Source organism: Thunnus thynnus, chromosome 15 (genome assembly GCF_963924715.1).
Source record: "Thunnus thynnus chromosome 15, fThuThy2.1, whole genome shotgun sequence".
Taxonomy (NCBI): domain Eukaryota; kingdom Metazoa; phylum Chordata; class Actinopteri; order Scombriformes; family Scombridae; genus Thunnus; species Thunnus thynnus.
Window position 1 is genome coordinate 29,629,874 of NC_089531.1, and position 17,200 is coordinate 29,647,073.

The following is a 17,200-nucleotide window of genomic DNA, read 5'->3' on the forward strand; positions in this document are numbered from 1 at the left end:
AACAGCTTCTAGTCCACGCCGCAAGGAACAGCAGTTGGCTGTGCAGGTCACATGACACCATACGTACAGAAGAAAGAGCTGCGAGAGAAGAGAATGCCACACATTCAAAAACTTCTCTTCATCATAGCTTGAAACATTAGCACCAATATATATTTAATTTCAATGATGCAGTCAGCCAGGCGGAGCCACAGACAGACTGATGTTCATGTCGTCTTCAACAAATCTGACTGCAAAGAATTAGACCCCATGTTAAACCATTGTATCCACTTCTCAGAATAACAGGACTTCTGCTAATGAAACATTATGAAGACACTGTATCTCTGTGATGTCCTCTTCAGTCCTCATATATGAGGCGTCCATAGAATTACACTTACAATCCAATACAACAGCCCTGCAACAAACACTAACTTGGCTTCTAATGGTCAGTACACAGATATATAACATATACATACAGTACATGTAAAGCATGGGTGTAGTTATATATGCAGTGGTACAAGAAACATCTATATACACTAGGTAGTAAATGGATGAAGAACTAATGTAACTATTTACATTACAATACACTTAGGCCATGTACATGATGTGCACATTGTGAAAATAGCTGTGCATGTGCACATATTTAAACATTTGTATATATATATATATATATATGTGTGTGTGTGTGTGTGTGTGTGTGTGTATGCACTGTATATATTGTAGTATAATATTGTGTTATGAAATAGTAATAATAATCATTGTAAATTGTTTTATAATATGTTTTGTTGGCTTTTAGTTCCCTGACCCTGATGAAACAAGACTTTATCTCAGCTGCATTTGATAAGGCAGACATGACAATAAACTTGAACTTTAAACTTCTTTCTTTTGTCAGAAATGATTTTTGAGTTTAAGGGTTTGAATGTTGTTGTAAGCTACCGGAGAGCATTTTGCTGTTTGTGTAACCCACTTTCCCACAGAGGTCAATACAAATCAGTCTGAACTCTCACCTCTGTTGTGATAGAGAGTCAGTTGATAAGCACCGAAAACGACCTGCTGTGTCACTGATAGATCTTCTGCCACAGCTGTTACTGTCCATTCAAACAGAGTGTTTGGTTAAAAGAGTTCATATTTTGGTATACAGGCAGTTTATGCAGGCTCCACACTTAAAATTGCCTTGAAGAGGTTTAGTTGTTAGTTGACTGTTGGACACTTCAAAGTGTTGACATGTTCTTACAACTCTATCCCTTATGTTTCTTGCCCTTTTAAAAGTTATCACAGGTTAAATTTAGGGATGAGTCATTTTGCAGAATATGCCAATGTTTTATGATTATGTCCCTGATATTCTTAGTTTGCAGGTAGTTTGCAGTGCAGTAACTAAGGTGTGGCTTAGACTTAACAATAGTGTGGAAGTCATATAGTACAGGGTGGATGGGGCATAAATATTTTCCATTAATATCAGTGGCCCATGTTCACATCTCATATCAACTGCTGTTATCAAGGTCAAGAATGAGCCTTCAAGTCCACATGGAAGAAAAGTCCCAGAGATTCTCAGAATCCTGGAAAGATTTAACATCTACAGTTCCTTGGCACAGATCTAACTCAGTCTGCTGATGCAAACTGTGTGATACAATCAAAAGCTCCACAACATTTAAGAGGACACTGAGTTGTGAATCAGTTGATATTGTTCTGTCAGTTGCTCTTTGTGAGGTAAAGATGTAAAATCAAGTGGATATGGTTGCTTAAAATGAGTCATTTTGAAGTAAAGATGTAAAATCAAGTGGATATGGTTGCTTAAAACGAGTCATTTTGAGGTAAAGATGTAAAATCAAGTGGATATGGTTGCTTAAAATGAGTCATTTTGAGGTAAAGATGTAAAATCAAGTGGATATGGTTGCTTAAAATGAGTCATTTTGAAGTAAAGATGTAAAATCAAGTGGATATGGTTGCTTAAAACGAGTCATTTTGAGGTAAAGATGTAAAATCAAGTGGATATGGTTGCTTAAAATGAGTCATACCTTAACTAGTTGACTAAGTGTCAATTCTGTCTCATACACAGAATAAAAAATGTAATTGGGGTATTTTCCACAAAATGCAGTATGAGTTGAGTAAACAGTAAGTAAATGTGGTTACTTGTATACAAATAATCTGTAAAATGTGTAAAACCCTTTACTAAGACATTGTCTTGAAGATATATTATTTTGCTAATATTTGCAAGCAAAAGATGCTGAAACAGTTAGCAAACTAAACATAATGGCAAAATGTTTGAAATAACCAAAGACAATGGATGAGTGGTTGATATAGTTAGCTAAAAGTAATGAAATGTCCATCTCCTGCCACTCTTAGTGGTAGTAGTACAAATGCAAACTGAACTAAACCAACCTTAATTAAGATTGACAGGGTCAATGGTATGAAAATATATTGTAACAAAATCTACATTTATATCATTAAAAGTTAAATAGTACACAGTTTATTATATTTAAATGAACACATTTGGATGAAGGGGTACTTGAGTTTATCTGATACATCTGGCAAAAAAGGTTGGGAACCACTGGCCTGGTTAAGGTGACAACCATGAACCCCAACATCCTCAGCTCAAGTCCGGTGGATTTCCCCATCTGTCTCTCCTCAAATCTGATTCTCTCTCTACTGCTAAACTTATAGTTCAGTACATTTACTCATACTGATAACTTTACCAACCACATTTTCATTCAGCAGCCAAATCCACACTGTATTATTTAACTATTTAATTTACCTTATAGTACACGTTTGTCTGTTGACTATTATCCAAAACTGTGAAGTGCTTGTAACAAATTCGTTTATATATAGTATATATTATATTTTATTAGTATATGCTATTAGGAAATACATGCATATATTCAAAACTTAATCATGCTGTTTTTTTGTCTGGATGTACATATTTCCAGCCCATCCCTACTAATAATAGACTGAGGGTTTTCAGGATCGATGTCTGTGACGATGAAACACTTCCAATGATGACTCAATACTCAGGTATATTCTGATATCCAAACCGCCTTCACCTAATTTCATGTGTTTACTACAAATGTTCTTTTCTGTGTCTGACTTCAACTTCCTGTGCTACATCTGCTGAGCATGCTGTACAGTCTCCCAGCCATGCGGTGTCCACGCGTCGGTTTCGAGTGCTGATTGGCTAGAGCTCACACAAACAACCGTTCTCCACCAATAAGAGCAGTGAGCACGCGCTGAGCCATGCTGTTCACTCTGGCTCCTCATGGGCAGCTGAGGCTCGTCATATAAAAACTGCAGTGCCCTCTTTGTTTACAGCAGACAGAAGTGGAAGTCAGTACTTCCCAATTCGAGCGATCGCTTCCCAGCGGCTCCATCAAATAGCCAGAAGGCTCGACACGTTTCAGCCCAGTTTTTTTTGTCTGTTTTGGGTATCCTAAATACGCAGTCATGGTGGCTATGACAAAGAGAGTGAAAACCTTCCAAATTATCTTTTCGGATCCCAGCAAGACTTTTTACTGCGGCGGTGAGAAGGTGTCTGGCCGGGTGGAGGTGGAAGTGACCGAGGTGACGCGTGTGTCCGCAGTGAAGGTGCTGGGTCTGGGCTGCGCCAAGGTGGAGTACGCTAAAGGCAAACAGCGATGTCGCCAGGAGGCTGAGTACCTCAGATACGAGGAGGTACTGCGGCTCGACGAGCAACCCACAGGTACAGACATTTACTTTATTAAAGCTTTATAACTCTTCGCAGTTAAATATTATCACAGTCCACACTGGAACTTTGTAATCCTTGTAACGTTATCAAGTTAACACGGCTTCGATATATTTGTTAGCGTAACCTGAATCAGTCGCGAACTAATCGTAACATCTTTGTCGGTGCTGTAAAGAGTAATATTCAGTTGCTTTTACCTATTTCTACTCGTGAGTTACTAGTGTGAATAGATCCATTGACTTAGAGGAATGACTGGCAGGCAGTGGGCTCATTCTGTAAATGATTGTACTAGTAGAGCAGAGTAGAGGAACTCCTCCTGGCACATGAGGATAATTATTACACTGGTGTTCCCCGTGTGGTATCGTACAGCTGTTCGTATCATCCACCCACACAGGAGTCAGTAGCCAAGTGTAGTCGAGACAACTTTTATTACTGGATTCAGGGAGAGGAGCATGCCATTGATGGATGACAGAGTAAAATAATTTTTCTTTTTCTTTTTCCAGACTCTGATGGATCAGTCGTCTTGAGGCCTGGCAACAAATATGAGTACACCTTTGGATTTGAGCTCCCCGAGCAAGGGTAAGGCGGCTTTCACAATTCGTTTTTGAATGTGAAGCTTTTCATTGAGGTTTATTTTACAGAATAGGTTTGGTTTTAACTTTGTTCATCTTCTCACAGTCAGCTGGTGTCGTCATACAAAGGGAAGTTTGGCTATGTCCACTATTATGTGAAGGCCCTGATGGAGAGGCCACAGCAGCCCACCCTCGAATGCAAGAAACTCTTTGAGGTGGAGGAGCCTCTGGATGTCAACACCCCAGACCTGCTGGTGAGTTCACTGAAAACAGAACAACAGAAGAGATCTCTATATATGGGCATTTATCAGCTTTGCTCTTGTGTGTTTGCTCTTTTGTTATGTAATTACAATAAATTCTGCTTGAGTCTCTAGATGAGTTGAGCCTAACTGTCCTGTATTTCCTCAGTCTCCCACAGGTGGCATGAAAGAGAAGAAAGTCACCTGCATGTTCATTCCAGATGGTCAGGTGTCACTGAATGCTAAAATCGATCGCCGTGGCTTCTGTGAAGGTGAAGACATTTACATCAATGCAAAGTTTGAGAACACCTGCTCCCGCATTGTGGTGCCCAAAGCCGCCATCATTGCCAAACACATCTACCAGGCCAACGGCAGGACCAAAGTCTTCCGCCAGAAGTTGTCATCCGTGCGTGGAAACCACATCATCTCTGGCATGTGTGACGCCTGGCAGGGGAAGACCATCAGGGTTCCAAAGATCAAACCATCCATCCTGGGCTGCAACATCATCCGTGTGGAGTACGCTCTGATGGTAAGCCTTCAGCTTTTGCATGCAGTCAAATTCTTGGTTATTACATTTTAAGAACTGGTAAGAGAATTTAAAATCATTGTTAACATATGTGTCCATGATCCTTTTTCTAGATTTACGTCCACATCCCTGGAAGTGAGAAACTGATCCTGGAGCTGCCTCTTGTCATCGGGACCGCTGGTCTTGGCAGCCGCAGCAACAGCGTGAGCAGTCAGGAAGGTTCAGTCAGCAACGCCTCTCAGAGCTGGGTGTCTCTCAGGATGCCCTCTGAGCCGCCCAGCTACTGTGACATCACCCGCGACTGCCGCCTGGACCAGCCCCTCACTCCACTCCTGGACGACTTTGATGGTGATGACAGTCCCATCTTCATGAACGTACCGGCATTCCAGTTCCCGCCGCCACCAGCGTACACTGAGGTAGGTGTCTCAAACAACTGGTTTCTATAAGTGACTTTAAAACTCAATCAAGCTAATAAGAAGTTATCTTTGCTGACAGCCTGTCTAATAAAACTGTATTTTTTTTCCAGGCTGAGGAAGAGTTCAACGGCAACGCTCGCATGCTTCCTGTCTGTTGAAGTCCAGCAGGGAATCTAGAACTGTGGTCCAGCTCTCAGGGACCGTTAATCTAAGGCACTTGAAAAGGAGCGGAAGGTCCAAACTCCAGAGGAGATGTGTTGACGTGGAGAAGTAAAGCCAGGACTGTGGAGGTGGACAGAAAGATGCTCGCCTGTTCTATCAGCTGTCTTCACTGCACTTAATCGTCTTCGCTGACCCTGAGTCTTCCTTGTGGTGTTCTTCAGGTCGTAGACCTGGAGGTCAAGCCACAGTTTCTGTGGCGCACTACATTTCCGAATAAGCTGTCCCTTCCAGAGACTTGATATCAGGGTCTCATTGCCCATTCACAGCCACTTTATGACTTTGTTATCGGGGCCAAGCATTGTATGAGTCAGGCCTCAGCCTGCTGTGACATCTTTGCTTTGGGGTTTGTCTTTCCCGCATGATGCTTTGTCATTCCAGTCAAACCCTGTATCTGTAAGGGATTTCACTAGAGAGACCATCCTTTCCATTACTTCAGTCCAGTTAGTTTGTGTTGCTGTTCAGATTTTGGAATATTGTTGCCTTTGAGAATTACAGCATGTAGAGTTATCTTGCCTGGATGCTGAGTGAACCCCATGCAGCATCCATATTTTCTTATGTACCAGTGTTTGAAATCAAATATGGTTTGTTGTTTTTATTGCACTTTTTTATTGATGCATTATGCTCTACTACTGCCTACAAGCATTTATTTTTTTTAGTTTGAATAATGTTTCTGATGTGGAGCGTGAACTCAATAGGTAAAACACTCCAGACTTATTTTAACCTCACATTTGATTTCCAAACTCAGGTTTGGTGGTAAGCGGTGATTTCTTGACACTGCAAGTGCCAAACACAATCCACAGAGCATTCACGCTCCAGAATCACGGAGCACACATTATGTGAGGATAATCATTATATCTGGTCTGCAGTTGTCCTAGACAACATTTCACTGTGAGATCCTTCCTGTGGTGGTTTCACAACTTCTGTTCTTTCAGGGCTCAAAGATAAAAAAATCACTGTTAAAGACTGATTTGTGAGAAATATGTTTGTAAAGCATCCTTGATACTCAAAACAAGTATTTTTGTATGAAACCCTATGGGTTGATTTCTTTTTTTATTAAAGGAATGTTAAAAAAAATTCTGTGCATCTGCTTTTTCCTTCTGGTAACTCTGATCACTGAAAGCCTTTACAACTAGTAATGTGTATGAAAGAAGAAGAAGCAGCCCCTCTGTGTGGAAGACGCTCCACACAAATGTAAGTTCTGTATGACATCCTGTACAAACATTTACTCTTTAACTGCTCTAACACAGACTGACATTTAATATGGTCATACAGATGTTAACAACTTAAAGGTTACATTGTATTGAGGATGAAACATGCCCTTCTCTAGGGTAGAAAATGTCATCTTCATTTGATTGTAAAGGGACTGTTGCAAAAACAAAGCAGCTCATAAACATCAGGCTGGAAAATGAAAACATGTTTACCACAAAAAGAAATGCTGATACAGAGTAAATGTGATTTGTGTCTATAGGTCTACTGCAGAGTGAACATGCCACCTCACCGCCCACACTGTTACACGTTTATGTAGCCTATTACTAGTGCTGCGTATAAAAGATGATGTTTCTGACCAAAACATTTAGTTCACCATCCTCTCTGACGTACTGCTTAACAGGTTTATTATGAAGGAATTAGACCTTGATGGTGTTGTGTCGCTCAAACAAATGGGAGAACCTCAAAATGAAGTACAAGGTAAATTTGTCGTCATAGAATGAATATATTATCATCTTAAATGCAGCAGTGACATTTCTCCCACGGCACTGTTTGCACTGGGAACTAAGAAGTCATGTCACTGGGTGTGGAGCAGACCAGGGGGAGGAAAGCCCTTCCACTCGGCCATTTTATCTTAACATGCATGAGACAATGGGATGCAAGCCCTCTCTAACTCCTCCTGTCCTCATGCATGTCAGACCCTACTATACTCCCAGGTCCCTCTGGAATTTCTGATTCCAGCCCCATCAGATCCTGTTTCCCTCCCTAGCACATCCTCAACATCCTCACCTGAACCCCCCCCCCCCCCCCCCCCCCCCCCCCCCCCCACCCCCCCCCACCTGAAACATGTGACCACTGAAGGGCTGATTGATTATTTATAGAAGGAAGCAGACAAAGAAGAAGAGCAACACCAGCAGATTACAAAACAAACACGTGTGTATGTGTGTGTGTGTGTGTGTGTTTTAAAATATATATGTGTATTAAAATTAATGATATTATTTATGTATAACTGTTGTATTTCTTATGTGAGGGGGGGTTCTGGGTTCTGGAAGGTCTTTATTTTATTTGCAGTGGAGAAATAATAAATGAGCTAAAACATTTGACAATCCCTTTGTGTATCCTTCATATCTCCAGAGACAGGATTGATGTATTATCTAAACTATACTTCTGACCACAAAATTTAGGTGCCATAAAGGAAAAGGTAAACACATATTTATGTTTCAGAGGGAAAACATTCATTAATGTTTGTACACAGATGTAATGACCACAGATACATTCTAGTAATGCACAACAGGCTTTCAGTACATGCAACATGAAATATAGCAAATGAAAATATGATCCAGGAAATTTGATGTGGATAGTAATAGTAGAAGGAAAAAATCTTTTTGGATTAATGCAAAGCAAGTGTTGTTTAAAATAGATCTTGATAATTTCATGTCTGCAAACATGACTCACTTTCCCTTCCACAAAAGACAGGAAGACAGGGAGTGAAAACTTCAGCCGTTGCAGTTTTAAAGGGAAGTTTTTTTCAACATAGGAAATGTCATCATATCTGAGGTGAGAAGTTTATGTAGGGCAACAACTGCACACTAGCATTTAAATATGTTATTTATTGTGCATCACACTTATAAACCATGCAAAAATTGCAGTGTAAGACAACAGTCATGCCTGACAACTGCATTTGTCTTCTTTGGGGTTACACAGGAGTGCCATAAGATGACATACCATGATGATGTGTCACTTTTATTATGTAGTGAAGTACAAGGGCACCTACTGACATGTGACTTCATGGTGCAACATTTAGAGTAAAAAAGTGATTTTGTAGTGCTAAAGAGAAAAAGAGAAAACACTGTTTTATGGTTTATAAGGCACGCTTGTGCAGTTTTAATTGGCTATTTGGGAAATTAACAAAATCAGGACTGCTTCATTTTTTGGTGAAATGAAAAATGCCCACAACTCAAATACAAAAAAAGAAAATGAGTGCACAAAATTCACAAATAATCATGCTAGTGCAGACAGGTAGGCAGCAATCCTGTCCCTTATGTGGTTTCCAGGCCATCTCTTCCAGAACATCATTCATGTTAATGCAAAGATTGTGTAAGAATGCACAGTAAGCAATTATGTCTGGTGCAAAATTTGGATGGACCTCCAGGACCCCTGAGAGTGTGGCTTGCCAGCGTGTCTTCATCATTCCAAAAGATCGTTCAATGACAGAACCAGTCCTGGAGCGATGCAAATTATACCTCTCCTGGACCTTGCAGACGTGCTTGTAGGGTGTTTGGGTGCAAATTGGCGTTTCCAGGCAAGGATAGGCACCATCCCCAAGGAGGTAATAGCCAGCTGGAGGGTACAGGGCCTGGCAGAAGATGAGACTGTTGCACAGAACCGTGGCATCATGTACAGAGCATTGATAGCCCACAAACACATCTAGGAATCTGCCTCTTGCATCACAGATGGCCTGCATTTGTACAAATAGAAAGGTGTGCACTAGAACAATGACATTGAACCCTGTTGGGACTTTACATGAACAATTAAATCTATGTGCTGATGGGTTTACATTCCAAATAAGAGTTACCAGAGTACCACTGATTTGTGACTGAGAGATATTTAATGTGTCTCACTGCATTACAGCAGCATAAATGTTTAGGTTGAAGGTTGTTGTTGCCTGAGATATGTATTAGAATAAACAGTTCTTCAGGATTTGTGTGGTATTATGAACAAAAGACATATTTGTATTAATGTTTTAGAATGTGTAAGTGTCATTATACCAGCTGGTGTATGGGTACGTGCAGCCAGAGGGAGAGAGTATGTTCTCTTCTCTGCTCTGCTGACGTCTGGCTCCTACTGACAGCAACAGATAAGGAAACTGTTTATCTTTGGGTGAAAGAGGTTATTGCTCTGCATCACTGCTGCAGACTGAACAGTGGCCATGAAGAAAGTTGGTATGCACAGTTATGGTCCTCACAGGTACTCCTCCTGACCCTCTAGTGCCTTCATCATGTCATATAAAAACCAAAAAACAACATGTGGTTTTACGGGGTGGTTATGAGTCAGACTATTTTTGGCTCTAAGCAGCAGCTGAAAGTTACTGATGCCCACCAAGAAATGGTCTGACAGATAACACACTGTAAAATGATGATTTGTCTATTTTACACTGCGGTTTTTGTAGTTGACACGTGTTAAATGGTGAGCCTCAGAGGTCCTGGTAGGCAGATTTTGTTACCTTTGTACAGAGCCAGCAGATTTTACCTTTGTTTTCCCATTTCTAGTGTTTGTGTTAAGCTAAGTTAGCCTGCTGGCAGTAGCTTCATATTTAGCGTGGGAGTGGTATCAATCTTCTCATCTAACTCTTAGCAGGAATTTTCCCAAAATGTCAAACTATTTTTTAAGCAAACTCTTTGTGTATTAGTGTACAATGTACAAGTTATTCTTGTGCAGTGAGGCTGTTGTGAGGCTGAGGGAGGGCACAGTCAAATATAGAGCAAGGGTTGACAGATGGAATCTGTGCCCGTTTGACTGACGTGATTGGAAAACACTATCCACATGTCCACTGTCCATCTGCTTTCCAAGAAAGACTAATATGGAAGAGAAATTGATCCCCTTACTTGTGATGCATGGCTTTTTTATTAGTGCAAAGAGCAATTACATAACTGACACAACATGAAAAGCTGACTTCACACAAACTAAACAACACATTTAGAAGACATGGCAAAAACAGAAAATCATAAGGGAAGAAAATAAGAAGTGTGATGAGTGGTTTAAGTAAATGAAGTTGGCTTGGGGTAGAATTATGATCTCTGATAGTACAATTGCACGTTCATGCCAAACGTCTAAATATGGAGACAGAGAAAATGAACTGTGTTACCTTATGAGAGAGTGCTGCAGACGTCCAATGAGCCTTTTACACTGAGTGACATGAACACACACACTGTAGTTTATTTTGATTCAGTCCCACAAACACGTGCTGCTGCCAGAAATACTCGTTAGAGTAACAAATGTGGATTAGTCCGCCGCTGAAAATAGTCCTCAACAAATGCACTATTTCCTCCTGTTTGAGTGAAGTCCTCAGTGAAGGCTTAAGAGGAGCCCCACCATGGATATCCAGGTATATGTTTTGACTACAGGCCTGTTGCCCTAACGTCTGTGGTCATGGAGTGATTGATTTATTTATTTATTGATTGGAACAGTGTGCCATTTGAAACATTAAAGATGCACTGCACCAGAGTTAGCTTGAAGCTAATTTGCATCTGCAGTCCCTGACAAAAAACGTACAAAAGCACAACAACAAACAGTAAAAAGCAAAAAAAAAAAACCCCAAAAACCCCACACAGAACACACCATACAAAATACAAAATACAAAATACAAAGCTACACACAGCACATCACATACACCCACAATGTCTATTAGCAATAATGTAAACTAAACTAAGCTGTGTGACTCAATGGTCACAGCTGATTGGTCTTTAGTACATGTTTCAGTCTGGTCTGGAATGCATTGATAGAACTACAGTTCTTCATATCATCAGGTAGGACATTCCACTGAGTTGTGGCTTTCACAGAGAAAGCTGACTGCCCAAATGCAGTGCCTCCTTTGAGGGACTGCTTTTGACCCACCTTAAGGTAGATCACAGGCCCCCTGCTGGACCCCCTGCAGTTTGCCTACCAGGCAAACAGGTCAGTGGATGATGTAATCAACATGACTGCACTACATCCTGCAACATCTTGAATCCCCAGGGTCGTATGCAAGGATCTTGTTTGTGGACTTCAGCTCAACGTTCAATACCATCATCCAAGAAGTCTTCCTCACCCAGCTCACTATGCCAACCTCCACTTGTCAGTGGAACACAAACTTCCTGACAGACAGGAAGCGGGAGGTGAGGCTGGGGGACAGCAGGCGCTGGTGTCCCTCAGGGATCTGTGCTCTCCCCCACTGCTCCTCTTTCTCTGCACCAATGACTGCACCTCAGACCACACAGCAGTCATCGGCTTCATCCGAGATGTGAGATGAGTCTGCATACAGACAGGAGGTTGAACAACTGGAACTATGTTGCGGTTGCAACAATCTGGAGCTGAACACTCTCAAAACTGTGGAGATGACAGTGGACTTCAGGAGGAATCCCCCATCACCGCCCCCACTCACCATACTCAACAGCACTGTGTCGGCTGTGAAACCCTTCAGGTTTCTGGGTTCTAAAATCTCCCACAACCTGAAGTGGGAGTCCAACATCGACACATCAAACATCATCAAAATGTGAGTCAGTTCTCTGTACATCCATCACTGTCCGGTTTGGATTGGCCACCAAACAGGACAGGAACAGACTACAACGGTCAGTCAGGTCTGCAGAAAGATCGTTGGGGCCGACCTGCCCACTACCCAGGACCTGTACACCTCCAGAGTCAGGAAATGGGCAGGAAAATCACTGCAGACCTCTCAAACCCTGGACATAACCTGTTCCACTTCTCCCCTCTGGAAGGCTACAGAACACTGTACTCAAAAACCACCAGACACAGGAACAGTGTCTTCCCCCTCACTGTCACACTCATGAACAGTTTACTCACTGTGGCACTGTGCAGTAACCCTGGAGCACTATAACACCCACTGTACCTATAAATTATATGTATTTAATTTCATCTAAAACACAAAATGTGCAACACATGTCATTCATTACTTTATATTTGTACAGGCTACATTTTGAGCTTCACTGTGAATGAAAGCAGTATAAATTAAATGTATTATTATCATTATAATTATACTGTACGTAACCACCTCCTGTGTGTACATTAAGTAACTTGTCACTTTTTTTTAATGTTCAATATTTCTCTCAGCACTCCATGTACTCTTCACTTCCTGCACTACTTGTTTCCTGTTTCAGCTCACAGAAACATTTTCAGCTGCTAGACATTTCCTGTATCTGTATATTGTTGTGTTGTGTGTGAATGCATTGAGAGCCACTAAATTAGAGTCAACTTAATTGTATGCATAAACATACTTGGCCAATGAAGATGTTTATGATTCTGATTCATGGTCCAGCGTTGGATTGCACCCATTGATATCATCAGCACAGCAATACATCTATGTATTGTTCATGCTTTGATTATATTCCCCACAGTAGCTATGTTTATATTCGATGGGAAGGTTTGCATTGTGTTGTTGCTAAATAGGAGCACAAATGCTATGTTTCTGTCCTTTTGAGGGAGAAGTGATCCTGGTGAGCTTTGCAGGGATAGCTTTACTACTGTGTTACTTTTCAATAAGGAGATGTGCTTTACTCCATTTGACTAGATAAGGATTGTTATGTTTTAAAAATTGATGTAATATGGTTTGGCCTTTTAAAAATTGATGTAATATGGTTTGGCCTTTATTGAACACCATTTCCCATAAGCTCTTGGCCTTTAATGATGACCTTTAATGATGCCCATTAACCTTGGCAGGTTATGTGTGCTGTTGTGCTGGTAAATTTTCATGGGAACTGTAGTGTTTTTGTATGCTGAAAATGAATTATTATTTAACCTTTTTAACTCAAACTTTTCAACTTGTAATATCAAGTGCTGTAGAAGGAACTCATTCATTTTAGAATATGAATATTCTCAGGAACACGTCTCTTTGTTTTCAGAGACAGATGACAGAAACCCTCAATGAGTGGCTGTGTTGGGTGACAATAAGTGCAACACTGGACAGGCTGGGAGGGATTTGTTAACAATAAGAAAAATATATTAAATATAAATAAATAAATATATTATATTATTTCATTTCAACTACCTGTATTTGATTTCACTTTCCCTTTTGCTTTATAGATCTGGGTTTCATGGGGATTTTCTCTGTGTGTCTGGACTCTGTTGAGTCAGTCTATCTCTCCATTGCAAGTAACAGAAGGAAGCAGACTACAGACTATGTGATGTTGCTTAGCTCTGATTCAATCATGACTTCACGTCATTCAGTAAAACTAATCTAACTCCCAGCTGCAGTCTCTGTCATTCACTGTCACTCACTGTCATTCACTGGCATTCACTATCCCTGTGGTCTGCTCCCATTTCCCCCTAACTGACTGTATGACACTGACTATCCAAATGGGTGACAAATTAAAGGAAAAAACACTACAGTGAGGGGATCTGGTGGCTCTGTTATGCTGTGGGGGGCATTTTGCTGGCATGGTTTGGGTCCACTTGTCCCCGTAGAGGGAAGGGTCACTGCAAATCAATACAAAGTTGTTCTGAGTCATCACCTTTATGCTATGATGAAACATTTCTAACCTGATGGGAGTGGTCTCTTCCAGGATGACAGTACCCCCATCCATAGAGCATGGGGGGTCACTGAATGATTTGATGAGGATGAAAATGATGTGAATCATATGGATGGCCTTCACAGTCACCAGATCTCAACCCATTTCAACACCTATGGGAATGGCCCAACACCTTACTGAAACACTTAATGTTGGTTTTCCTTTTAATTTGTCATCGTCTGCACACCATCACAGGTTGAATTATGAATGATGTTATAATAAATCAGGGATACACCTCGTACTTTATTTATGACGAATTTGTGAGTATTATTCCGAGCTCATTTTATGAACCTGCCGCAACATGCCCTCATGTTTGAGGTGTGTGCGGGCAACAACAGCATGATTATGATCATGTCATGAAACCAGCATGTTGCATGTGTCGCTCTCTCCCCAGACTCGCTCTGTGATTGGCTGAGGCTGCTGAGCACTCGCCTCCTGTTTGGCTGAGGCAGTTGTTCACGAGGGCTAACATTCAAGAGCTGCATGTCCACCCACACCCACAGCCTCCAGGCATCTATTTCCTCATCCTCCCTCTGTTTGTTCCCTCGGCGTAGGCTGTGATTCACCACAGGAAGTACATTGTGCTTACACAGCCAGCCTGGTCATGAGCCTGAGGTTAGCTACGATACAACTCATGCCTCTGAGAAAACACACACACATGAGTTACAGTAAATGGAACGTGGATGATGAAGCACTAGAGCTAGACTGAAGCTTACAGTTATTAGTGTTCAAAGTAGCACCCGTCAGTATCATGCATCGCTGATAGTTTACTGTATATTTACTGTATAATTGAAACTCATGATGCAGTGTAGTGAGATCTACTGGTTCTTTAAATAAGTAACTCAATGTAGAGGCACATCTGTCAGATTCCAGTTAGATGTCTTATTCCAAGATCAAAACACAGACTCCAGTCAGTGTCTTAAAATGATGAGTTGGCTAAAAACACCAAATTACTAAAATTCTTTTCTAATTTTCCATTTTTCTTCATGATGGAGATGTTATGAATGTAAGTAAGTGGAAAGCAATTAAAGGGCACTTCCTGAAAGTTGGTAAACTCACAAGAGATTAAGAAGATAGGGCTAAAATTGAAGCAGCAGAGGTTGAGATCACAGACTGTATATAAAGATGGACGTAGCGAGGTGTGATGTCACTCGTTAGTTTGCATTGGAGCCAGTTTGAAGCCCAGAGTCGCAGCTTATGGTCGGCACCATCTTTTCCATTTGGAGCCAGGACCTTCTAGATAAGGAGTGTGGGGCCTTTCACGCTCTGGAAACACACCCTGCTACCATGGAAACACTGAGAAGTAACATTGAAATTCGTGAAATATTGCGAGAATAGTCTGACTCAGTGTGAGTCCCGGAGCCGAGGAGAGCAGCAGGTGAGCCAACTGTCAATTACAGCTGTCAATCAACGGGCTCACATGGCAGACATCAAAGCTACTATAAGCCTTTAATTTCTTATTAATGGAGCAAAATTTTTCAAAATGATGGCCAGTACACTCATTAGAGGGCCTGAATTTAGAGATTGAGACCATAATGACTCGTTGAAAAAAATGACAGACTTAGACTCTAGAGAGAAGTTGGGGCTTTTTGAATGGGAGTCAGTTGGAGCATCTAGTGGCCGTATGTGGTACTTGAAGGTACTTCAGCATTGGCTTCAGCCTCAGGCTGTGGTAGTTGCTGCTTGGTCAAGATATTCTGTCAGTTCAAGTACAGTTCAAACTCAAAAAACACAACATTTAACATAATGGAACGAGTTACTGTCTTTACCCTCCCTGCCTGGTAAATGCCCACATACATAACACAGGCTATCTGTTGTAAACTTTGTAGTCTAAAAGTCTGAGCTGAGAATAACCATAATGACATCATCCACCTGGTGATGAGTGATGACTCATCATGACTGATGAGCTGATCTTCAAGGGAAAAATCTGATTTTATAATTATAATTATGATGAATTATACTTATAATCCCATAAACGCCTTAAATGTAATTTCAGATACTGTCATCCTGACAAGACGAATGTTCTGAGGAAAACACTGGAAACTGGCACAAAATATTGTCTTTTTCTGCTCTCTGAAAGCCTTTCCCTCTGCTTGATTTATATTTCACAAATTATAAAAAAAATCTAGTGAATATCAAACATTGTAAAAAAAGATTTTTAAAACTTTGTCATGTTGAGCTGGATCATTTCTCTAATTGTGCTTCATGTTTCAGACATAGTAGAAACTTTATGAGAGTTCACACTGGGTAATTCTCATGTTCGATCATGAAAATAACAGATTACAGGTTTCTCCGCTTCTCTCTCTCTGTGCTGTTTCTTCCATCCAAAAACCCCCCTCAACAGATAACTTTGTCTCCTGAAACACAAGCAGAGCACCAATTGGCTGAATGATGCTGCTGCCTTCTGTGATTGGCTGAGGTCCTTGTTCATGCACGGGGCACGCAGGCTGGGCATGTCAGCATCCTCTGGAGGAAGTGGACTGTTTTTTACACAGTGCTGCTGAGAGAACTTGGCGTCAGACAGGAGGGGCTTTCTGCTCTTGCTGCTGAGGCTTCTTTCACTTCTGGAATGTGTGTATGGAACTATTTGGCATCTCCACGGGCTGCTGTTACTGAAGAGAAAAAGGCCTTATAGAGTCAATATCGCCACTCTCTGTCTTAATCACTCTGTTCAATCTCCTCCTGTGAAGGCTGCTATATATACAGATAGCGAATGACTATATAGTAAAAGACAGCTGTAATGAGAATAAGACATGTCCTCATAGAAGTTATAATATACTGAACATTAATAAACACTTAAATTCTTATATCTGCTTATAACATTATATTGAGTTTTTTATTAACTGTTTATATAATGCTTATAAATGCAAAACAGTGAGAATTAAAGTATAGTGTTACCCATTGATGTATTATACAATCTGGTCACCAGACTCAAAGATGGTGCCTATTCAGTCCAATGAGAACTGCTCGCCTGGCGCATATGCCAAAGACCTTTCTAGCTTCCGAGTTTACTTCTGGGGGTATGAGGCCAACTGAATATGTGAAGTGGTGTTTCTCCTGCTGGCCTGC

At 41.0% G+C, this 17,200-nt stretch overlaps 1 protein-coding gene across 1 annotated transcript; it reads left to right on the forward strand.

The window, feature by feature from the left end:
* Positions 1 to 3,257: 3,257 nt before the first annotated feature.
* txnipa (thioredoxin interacting protein a) lies at positions 3,258 to 6,662 on the forward strand. Its single transcript, XM_067611696.1, has 6 exons — positions 3,258 to 3,667; positions 4,174 to 4,249; positions 4,349 to 4,496; positions 4,651 to 5,010; positions 5,121 to 5,423; positions 5,534 to 6,662. Exons 1-6 carry the CDS (start codon positions 3,412 to 3,414, stop codon positions 5,579 to 5,581), a joined length of 1,191 nt encoding a protein of 396 aa, XP_067467797.1. The 5' UTR covers positions 3,258 to 3,411; the 3' UTR covers positions 5,582 to 6,662.
* Positions 6,663 to 17,200: the final 10,538 nt, after the last annotated feature.